Raw genomic sequence first — 10,876 nt, 5'->3', positions numbered from 1 at the left:
GTGTGGATTTTTCCTCATCATGAGCACAGCATTTTTTTTTGCTATTGATTTACATTGTACGGTAAATAAGCACTGTGGATCTGCAGGAAATCTGCAACGTGTGCACATACCCTAATAAATGTGCCTATAAAACTTGCAGGTTTTAGATGTGGCTTTTTCAGCTAGAAAAAAAACATGTCAAAAAGCACCTTGTGAACATACCCAAAAATCCATGTTAAAAAAAAGCTCAGTATGAACAGATCTTTATCAGTATGAGGTTTCGTGTTATTTTGACGCTGTTTTTACCGTCTGTTAATGTCTATGGCGGCAGAGGAACATCGCACAGACTCTGTATCTCGCCCGCGGCCGAGTATACACCGTGCAGCTGAACTCTTCGCCAGGCATGACCATGCATGTAGACTATTTGTGGCTGCTGCACTTAGAGAATTGCATGTTTGGCCTTATCGGAGGGTCCGCGTTTCCTTCTGTTTCTGAGCATTATGAAAAACAAATGGGGGCATTAAATTTACATTATGCAGTTATTAAAATTTTACATTAGAAGCAGGAAAGTTTTTGATGGTTTTAGTATTCATGAAAGAAAAAAGATCCTAGAAGACCATGACTGTGACTAGGTCCTCCTTAAAGGGGTTGTTCAGGATTAGAAAAACAAAAACAAAACATGGCTGCTCTCTTTCTGAAGCAGCACCACCCCCTGACCATGGGTTGTGTTGTGCGTTGTATTGCAAATCAGCTACATTAGCTGCGTTGCAATACCAGACACAATCCATCGTCAGGGGTGGCGCTGTTCCTGAATAAAAATCCACCATATTTTTCTTATCCTGGCCAACCTCTTTAAAGCAAACCCCTTTTAGGAAATTAGAAAAAAAGCCCATGTTCACATCTGCCTTGGATGCTGTGCTCCAGATTTTGTCATATTTGCTAGAAAAAGAAGCAGTGTAGCCATTTGGTAGGTTGATAAGCACCATGGCTGAACCTTACAGGCCCGAATATAATCAATGAGGGGCTTTCATGTGCCGTTGTTGTCCATCATAGGATGACATCGTTTTCCCCAAAAAAGTGCAAATATTTACTGCAGATGTAAATCCAGCCAAACAAGGCTTCTTTTTTGTTTCCAGAAGCAGTGCCCTCTGCTGTCCATGAGAATATTGTAGTCCTGCCTTCCATTTATTGAATTAAAATGAACCGCAATACCAGGCACTACCTGTTGACAAGAGTGGCGCTGTTTGTTAAAAAAACTAAAATGTTTTTCCTGATATCATACAAGTTGTTAAAATAAGAGACGCTGTTTATGATTGTGCCATTAGAGCGTGCTTTATATGTATGTCGGAGTGTATCTGCATAGTAATAATGCAGGTGGGTTGCTAGGTGTGAATGGGGACAGTCCTAGAGTGTTGGGTGAGGAGGCATGCGTCATGGAGCTGTCTGAATCGCAGTGACAGGTAATGGGCTAGGAATGCAAGGCCGTCCCTCCCTTTCCCGACTCTCCCTCCGCTTCCTATATCTGTAACTTTCCGTGTCTTCTTTATTCTTCATTACGTCCTATGTCTGTTTCCCAAACACTAGGTTCTTCTATGTGTTTTATTAGACTCCCCCCTCATTTTAGCTGGGACCCTCATTACAGATCACCATTCACAGATGCCCAGACACGTATTTAGTTGCCCCATTACCTTGTCAACCTATAACTAGCTGTGCACATAAAGAACACGGCTCCAGGCAGACAGACGTCTCAATAATTATATCAGCAACTAGGGTTGAGCGAAACGGATCGGTCATTTTCAAAAGTCGCCGACTTTTGGCAAAGTCGGGTTTCGTGAAACCCGACCCGACCCCAGCGTGGGATCGGCCACACGGTCGGCGATTTTCGCGCCAAAGTCGCGTTTCGTATGACGCTTTCCCCGCCATTTTTTTCAGCCAATGAAGGAGTGTGTGCGCAGCGTGATGACATGGGTTCCGGCTCGCTTTGTGCGGCGTCACAAGGGGTAAAAGCGCCATCTTAACGTTTGGGATATAGCGATTCCCACAGTGAAACAGAAATTTTGCAGGGACGGAGGAGAGAGAGAGAGAAGAGAGGAGAGAGAGAGAGAGAGAGAGAGAGAGAGAAAAAAAAAATCAATCCCCATTGACTTGCATTGGGTTTCGTGTTTCGGTCGGCCCCCCGACTTTTCACAATAATCGGCCGATTTCACACGATCCGACTTTCGAGACAGTCGGGTTTCACGAAACCCGACTCGATCCTAAAAAAGCAAAAGTCGCTCAACCCTATCAGCAACAACCAATTACATCAACTAAAATGGGAGAAAAAAAAAAGATTTTTTTAAAGCGAAATAAATCCCCTTTGCGATCATTTGGATTCCACGGAGATTGGACAGATTAAATCTCAAAGGTCTGATTCAATTTCTTATATAAAACATTTTTTTTTGCACCGTTTTAATTGAACAGTGCCCAGATCGGAGTGGATTGCAGGAGGAATCCACCTCCAAGAAATTACATACTTTTTTTTTTTCACCAGACATCCTTCAAAACCTGAAAAAGGAAAAAAAAAAAAACAATAGCAAGGTGGATTATATAGAAGTAAATGTGAAAAATATTCAAGCTTTTTTTTAAGTGATTTTAAGGCTATGCTCACACAGAATTTTTTTAAGTTTTTTTTTTTTTAAGCTGATCTTGACTTAAAATCCTCCTCAAAAATTCTTGGAAAACTCTTCCAATTAAATTCCACTTTGTTGTTCATGTGAGTATTTTTCCTGAAGAAGTTCTGAAAGATTCCCGGAGGAAAAAAAAAGTATATAATCTCTTTGAAATGTGATTCACACGTCTGTTTTTTTGTGTGTGTGGATCATGTGTCTGCAAAAAAATCACGGAGACGTTCGTTTCTTATCGAATAACCAAACTGACTGGCGCATCCAAACTAGTGTGAATAGGTGCATACTAGGAGCAGCTATCTCCATATTCAAAAAAAAGTTGCACTCTATCGTGCTGAAACATGTCAATGTGAAATCTATGAAATATGACTAGCAATATTGCTTATGAATATTAAGAAAAAAATGAGACGCTTAGCACATAAATTGGCCAATTCATGCCTGACCATCAACCAACGTCAAGGTGGTCTCAAAACTAATGGGTCCCTAACATATCTCATACCTAATAAGATATGTGCTTTTACAGTGGCATACTTGGAAATGGTTTCTTACTACTAAGGGAGGGTGAAGTGACCAATCAGATTCCTTCTTTTATATTCAAACTTGCCCTGGAGAAATGAAAGGTGGAATGTGATTGGTTGCTATCGGCAACATTACTCTTTTACTTGCGGCCTAGTGATTTTTTTTCTCATTACTCCCACTCTCCTCTCACTGCTGTATGTGACACGTTCCTGACACATACATCTCACACTTCCTCTGTGGACACAGCTGATAAAACTCACAATTGTGTTATATGCACATAAACCACAGTATTTGTGAAAAGCTGCTGGGAGTTTGCCCTGACCATGTTTATGGGGGTTGTAGGAGATTGGAAAAAGATTATTTTTTCCGTTCTTCCAAAACAGCGCCACATTTGTCCCAGGGATGCGCCTGGTATTATCACCCAACTCACACTGCAGAGTATTCTGGCGGTATACGACAGGCACACATTGCCCAGTGGCTGCAATTATAAATAAGCATCGCAGGCGGCACAACTTTTTTTCTAAAGGAGACCTCCATATTCAGTAGCTTTGGCTACATTCACACTGTCGTTCCTCTGTCCTATCCTAAAATGCTACCATTACATGTGACAGACCCCAATTTACTTAATGAAGGCCAATTTTGGCCTCCATCTGGTTGGTGTATATCGGTATACTTTTTTTTCATGCTGTATGGAATAACAAAGCAGCTTTACAGAGAGGGATCGAGTAATAAAAGACCGTACAGCAGTGGACACAACGGTAGTCTGTGGCCGCCATACCAGCCGGTATCCAATGTGCCTCTTCTGATTCGGAGGCCTAGTGTGACATCATGGACCCCAGCATACCTCCTACCTGCCATTCTCATTGGCGCCTTTTCCGATTACATGTCATGTGTGACGTACTAATCTCTAAAGGCGCCGGCAGGTGGAAGTTCATATGACTGTGACGGTCCATGTGCAAAATCCACATCGCACTGACCAATACTAATCAATGAACCTGTGCACAATGGTCCATTTTGTGGTGGAGATCGCTGGGTTCACACGAACGAGTGAATTCTGGGGGCAAACATGTCCACAAATTGCTGACATGACTGATCCATATAGCAGATGGGTGTGAGAGCGCAGTGCTGTTGGAACTAGTACTGTCTGTTTCCGGATGTAAAAAAAAAAAAACGTTAAGAAAAAATACTCAAAGTAACAGACATATACGTCTTGATTCTTTATTGTGTTTACGCCTACGGTAATTTTTTTTTGCCTAGTTTTCCGTCCTCTCCTAACTAGTTGTCTCACCCAGGATATTCACTACAACCCCCTCCTCCTGCGCTGTCACTCACAACCTCTCCAGCACTGTAGCATACCTCCTGCTCCTTCACCACTCCTCCTCCTCCTTCTGGCCAGAAACAGCTGCTGAGTCAAGAGCTTCTTGGAGACTCCAGGTGTATGGCAAGGAGACAGGTATGAGAAGCGGCGGAGCCGAGGGGATTGTGTTAAGTCTGAGATGCAGTAGTCTATGACATATTACCGCTGCAGAATAGACAAAAGGACCTGGCGCCAAACCTGTATTTACCCTACTACGATCCCTGCAGTGGTTAGGTGTACTCCTGTATAATGCCCGGGTCCTGCTTGTTCAGTGCATGCTTATACACATGTGCATGTAACCTCATATATATGTTTATGGGTTATTTTGTGCACCTCAGTTTGGAATATGGATGTCTGGTGAATGGGGTCTAATGGTCAGGTTAAGGTATGCGCACAGAGAACAGTTGCCCAATATATATTGGTTATTGGAATTGGATCATTTAACAAAAAAAAAAAAAAGTTTATGTAACTATATCTGGATACTATCGATAGCAGGCCGAATTCTGCCAATAGGACAGAAGACACAGACTGTCATAAAATGACCCGAGAATTTTGTAGGCGGCAGTAAAGGATGAAAAAAAGAAGTCTTGAAAGGAAATAATTGTCGTGCTTGGAATCGGGAACAGTTAGATTTTCCGTAAAGCTGTTATAGGAAGGCGTGAATCAGCCGCCATGTACTGATGATCATGACAATTTTCTGTCTATATGGGATTAACCTCTCTACCACCAATTTTCAGTGGACACTAACTCAATCTTATCTCCAAGTAATATACTAAATTGAGTTTAGTCTATTGTTCTCTGTTACCAGCCCTTCAGACTTTTGACAGGGAAGCTACAGTGTTATGAAGTACGTAAAAAGAAGTTTTGAAAATCCCCACCGCCCACGATAGCCATTTTATCTCTCATCTCCAGTTATGAGAAGCATGTAAATACAGATGTGGAATACGATATGTTAGCTAGCGCCTTTTTTAGAGTTCCTTTTTTTGAAAAAAAAACCCCTGCTTTTATTTGTTGGTTTGGACAACCCAGATCGTGCATGGACAGCAGGTCACCAGCCAAACCGAGCGGTTAATTTTTGCCCAATATGACATGCAGTTACATGTTATAGGTGGAGCTGGTACATAAAGGAGGAAATGCAGTAGCAAACATACCGGAGATACCAGAAAATAATTCTAAAAATATCTGTTGGATTAAGTCTGGTTGAATGGTAAAAATGTGCTTTGTCCGTGGAGGGAATTGGCGGGCTACCAAAAATTATGTGACCCTTGAAACTGATTGCAGATCTCATTAAGCCTGTCTGAGCGCTGACACATTTAATAAGAAGCCCTGGCCTGTATTTAAAGGAGAAATACACTATTATTACCAACTTTGGCTACAGTGCAGGACTTAGAAACCACCACAGATGGCGCCGGTTGGTTTGTTTACATACAGAAAACCTGTTTACAGCAGACTTGCAACTGCCCAGGGTAAGGGGAGACCTCCGAGAGCCCAGGAGGAGTTAGCAAGTCTGCCAGGTGCTGCAAAAGCCATCGGGAATGCAGCGCTCTCTGGATGTTTCCTGTGTGCCGCCGACATTTTGCATCATCATTTTCAGCCCTGGTGTAAAGATGCTTATTCAGGTGGCTGTCATGTTATTTCTACCCACCACTAAGGCGAAGTGCACATTGCCACTGCGCCTACTGTTGTCCACAGACACGCTCATACATCCAACAGTGGCCATGGGCTTGATTGAGATCGGGGAAGAATCAGCCTGTAAAAGATGGAAGAATACCGCGTGGTAATCCTTTTTTCTCTTGCAGTACACCCTGTCTACATAATTATCTAAAGACTGTGTACGTCAGGAGTAATACACCCTTTAAGTATTACATTTAGAGAAGAGCAATTCTTCTCTGGTCCAACATCTAACCCTGTCCTCCAAGGTAGTCGGTTATCAATTCTGTACCTGGCGCCTCTTGCGCTTACTAGTCCCCTCGGCCTCATGGCGTTGCGTAGCTCACACAATATAATGAAGTTCGTTACGCCACGACCTTATAGGGCCCATTAGGTACCAGATGCGCCGCTCTTGCTGTCCGCAGAAGTGAAGACCGGCTGACTAGGTGGACTGGACGGTTGACCAAGACGGGACAAATCGAATTGTTTGTTATCTCCTGTTTTGAGAATATTTTTGTCTATGTAAAGGCGGCACGGCCTGATACAAAGGGTATGGTCTATGAAAAGAGGGCATATTTGTGCAGAAAAATTTTAAAAAAAAGCAAACATGGCATTACTCATTGTGATAGCTGCAAACACGGCAACATCTTGAATATGGGAGCTAGGGGTGTATTACTTGCCAATCAGGAATCTAAGAAATCTTGTGCGACAACCCTTATGGGATATGTAATGGATGACTAATTGGTTGATATTTTAACTTTATTAGGTGGAAACTATACCTACGTAGCACTATAAGATAGGCACCTGTGTAATATCTGAGTCCTCCACATGTGCATCTTTAGTCCACCAGACATGTCAGGCTTGACTTGTATACAGCACATCAGGTCTTGAAATCCACATGGTTTCTGTCGCTGAATCACCCTGTCTTTGAATGGTTCCGATTTCTTACCACTTCCCTTTTTATCTTTCAGGGCTCCAGCCCAAGAACCCAGTTCTTGTTAAGAGCCTCTCCTTGGAACCAGCTCATATCTCGGTGCACCCAGAAAAACCCCAGCGTCTCCGATCCGATCCTGGAAACTCAACTGACTGCAATGGGATCCCCCCAGATCAACCCAATTCTAAACCAGCAGCTCCTAGACGCCCCCCACACACCAAACCTGAAGGTGAGCTCCTCATAAATATAGAATGGAAGTCAGAACAAAATAAAACCATTAACTTCCCACAATACAACCAATGTAGTGTGAGATAAAAATAACGTGTCCATGCAAAAAATGCTGCTGCATCTAAGCTGTGTATTGTGATGTTCTGCAACAGCTGGGGCATAGAACTTTAAAATACAGAGTGTATCTGCTGAAGAACCTCTTTAAACCTAAGTTCCCACAGTGACTATTGAGTAGTTTTTGAGTATTTTATAGCTCAAAAGTTTCAGAGTTTCAGAAAAGTCTATTGAATTTATAGAAATCACATGCCCATTGTTTTTTTTTTCCGTTTATTTCTACGCTGCAGAAATTGACCCGCAGTGCAGTTTTGAAATCCACAGCGTGTCAATTTTTCATGGTAAATGTGCATTTTATTTGCAAATTTGCATGTTTTCTGCACATGACTTTGTCAATAACAATTTTTGGAAGCCTAAGTTATTGAGCAAAAAGGACATTTTTCAAAACAAAGCAATTTTATGTAAAACGCAACATAACAAAAAAAAGACAAAAAGGGCGACAGGACACAGGGAAGATTTCATGTGAAGTAGGAAGGAATCTTCGGCAACAGAGTGCTATTGATCAAACAGATAAATAGCCCCGAGATGCCACCATTTTCTACATAGTCATCAGGGTCTGATGTTAAATTGTGATTATACAAATGTTATGTACAGACAAGTCCATGGGAAATGGAAACAATCTTAAATCCAGTTTTAATATAAAGGGATGTAATACATCTCCCCTTCACGGCCCCTGTGATGATCCCAGATTAGATTTCTGGTCGAGAGAATTTTTCTTAGATGTGGGAATATTTGGAAATATTAATCAGATTGACCTTGTGTGCATGTTTACTATGGGAAGAAGGGGATAAGCAGTGGTCAGACACTTCCAGTGCCGCTTATCCACAAAGGAAATAAAACACAGGCAATGGTAAAAAATCAAGAAAGTCTGACTTTGTTTTACGATAACAGTAGATGTCATGCCCCATGTACCATTAGATTGTTTGCATGATCCAACCATAGCTTTAAGGAATAAAATCAATACCTAATCGTTAATTTAAGCAGTGACTGATGAGGTCAGTGATTGGCTGCAGTGGTCATGATGTCAGCACTGCAACAAGTAAACAAAGACCATCAGGAAACATCTGGTGGTGACAACTCCACCTCTCCCATCTCACTGTCTGTCTGATTCACTCTCTATTTGGAGTGGAGACAAAGTGACTCTTCCCACACTCGAGACCCCCGTGCAGTCACACATGCAGGGTTTACCTAATCTACCTCCTTGAGTTCTGTAGATATTGTATACATATTGTCTAGTGTCACATGTATCTGTATTGAGTGGGGACACTGTTAATTTAAATCTATCTCTTAATTTCCGGTGTAGTTCCTCCGAAACCCCCACATCTCCAGAGCGTGAGAAGACCCCGGCCTCCTGGCCATATTCCCCCACCCCCTTCACGCCCGCTGCCTGCAGACCCAAGGCTTGCAAGGGTGTCCCTTCGCCTGGAAAGCAAAGATGGGACGCCATCAGCAGTTACCTCCCTGATTGAGAAGTTTGAAAGGTGAGCAATATCGGTATTACGATCATTCGGTGCTGCCGGGAGATCATGAGATCAGTGATCGACTGAATGTTAGAAGGTGACAGTAAGATTTGGGCTAGATGGCAACTTTGGCCGCGTAGCAGGGTGTATGTCATGATCGCAGTGCCTTGCTTCCACATCATGTTGAGATGTAGCAGCATTAAGCATTATTTGGCCGCGAGACCTCTGTTGTGGTCAAAGTCCCCGTGTAGCCCAAGCCTAAAGCAACAAGTGATCAAACGGTCTACCCAATGTATAGAGAGAGGGCAATTACCGGCACAAGGCAGATGTAATAGTCAGACCGGCATAGTCCAATGCAGATCTTTCCACCAAACTGATCAATCACTCTGCATATCCTCTTTTCCAGGGAGCCGATCATCCTACCTGCAGAGCGCACCAGTCCGGCCTACGACACCGATCCAGAAATCAACAGCACGCCTTTGCTGCACCCTGGTTATAGCATGGGTGATCTTGAAAGCAAACTCCTCGATCTGCTGGAGCCGGAGACGTCTCAGGCGAGCTTGGAGAGAAGACGTAGACTTGTTGTAGAAGGGGGCGATACAGAAGAAAGGGGGGAGCAGGACTCTTTGGGGAAACTGGCGAACAGGGACAGTGGCATTGACAGTATCAGCTCTCCATCCACGAGCGAAGAGATGTGCTTCCTCGGAGAGGTTGAGGAGGGCGGGAGGGAAGAGATGGAGCCTCCTCATATCACAGTACAAAACAGCTCGCCTCGGGACTCGGAAGGTGACAGTGACATGGAGGACGGGAGCGGTGGAGAAGAAGAAGTGACGCCTAGAAGACTGGATCCATGTGAGGTGAGGACATTGGGTTCAGCTCCATGCGCACAGCTGCTCAGCATGAGATCTGTCAGATCAGATTGTGACTGGCACCCATTACACTTGTCACACTTATCATTCCAAGCTACCAAACCATTTATTAAAAAATTGCATATTTTTATAGCCCAAATGAATATGCAGTCAAAGAATATAGTTTCCATGTCCAGACCGCCGTCAGAACTGTCCCTGTGCTATATAGGGATCATTATGGTTACCACCAGTGATTTTCCTTCATTAGCTGCAATAATTGTTTGTAAAGGGTTAATGATTTCAGAAGGAAATCAGCATCTAGAATAGGATCGTTACCAGGAATAGTAGCAAATGTCATCGGTTCTATATTTTCGTTGTCGGTCCTAGATATTCATTGTTGGTCCGAACACTTCCCGCTTCTAAGGTTTTCTCAAGCATTGGCACTAAATGGTATGATCGGTACAGTCTGAGCAAACAGCATGTGGGGAAGAAATGATAAAATATTTTACCCCCAGGAAAATTGTTCACATCATGGGAAATATCTTTTTTTTTTTTCTAAGAGCCCTTGTCGGACAGAAGCCCCCCGATCACACATACGCATAACACTCATCAGGCCTGATTAAAGCTGGCCGGACATCTCTCCTGACATATCTGTTTTAGTAGATATATTTATATATTGCTCAATTCTGTAACTTTTTTTCCTTCACACCATTCCTCTTGCTCCTCCTGGAAATACATGGATGAAGCTTGCCCTAAACATTAGATAGCTGTTAGCAAAACTATCTTACCTGACTCCCCCGTAAATAGAATCATCTGGCAGCGACTTATCTCGCCCCAGAACAAAAAATGATCTGGCAGTTGAATAACAATGACCCGATTCGTGTGTCCTCCAGCATAATCTGTGTGGGGACAGTCGGGAGTCCCCTGTAGACATTGTATGATCAGCCAATCCTGCATAAATCAGCTGGTTCGGACATCTTTTATATGGGGGCCTTTAGCGTTACCACTCCCAGCACTAATGTCAGCAATGTATTTACCAAAGCCCCCCATTCACAATAGATATCCCTCCCATATCTCTCCCGACTCCCCCATACAGGCACGTTCAGCTTAGTTGAGTGCTTCTG

At 43.1% G+C, this 10,876-nt stretch overlaps 1 protein-coding gene across 2 annotated transcripts in view; it reads left to right on the top strand.

The window, feature by feature from the left end:
* Positions 1-10,876, top strand: part of FGD1 (FYVE, RhoGEF and PH domain containing 1) — a 122,621-nt gene that overhangs the window by 92,926 nt on the left and 18,819 nt on the right. For both annotated transcript variants that reach the window (XM_077283916.1, XM_077283917.1), the window contains exons 2-4: positions 7,140-7,331; positions 8,748-8,925; positions 9,311-9,761. In XM_077283916.1, coding sequence (XP_077140031.1) covers positions 7,140-7,331; positions 8,748-8,925; positions 9,311-9,761 — 821 coding nt within the window. The remainder of the gene's footprint in view (positions 1-7,139; positions 7,332-8,747; positions 8,926-9,310; positions 9,762-10,876) is intronic.

The sequence above is a fragment of the Ranitomeya variabilis genome, chromosome 2 (assembly GCF_051348905.1).
Source record: "Ranitomeya variabilis isolate aRanVar5 chromosome 2, aRanVar5.hap1, whole genome shotgun sequence".
Taxonomy (NCBI): Eukaryota; Metazoa; Chordata; class Amphibia; order Anura; family Dendrobatidae; genus Ranitomeya; species Ranitomeya variabilis.
The sequence above is the reverse complement of the archived record's forward strand: the minus strand, read 5'-3'. Positions and strand labels throughout refer to the sequence as shown.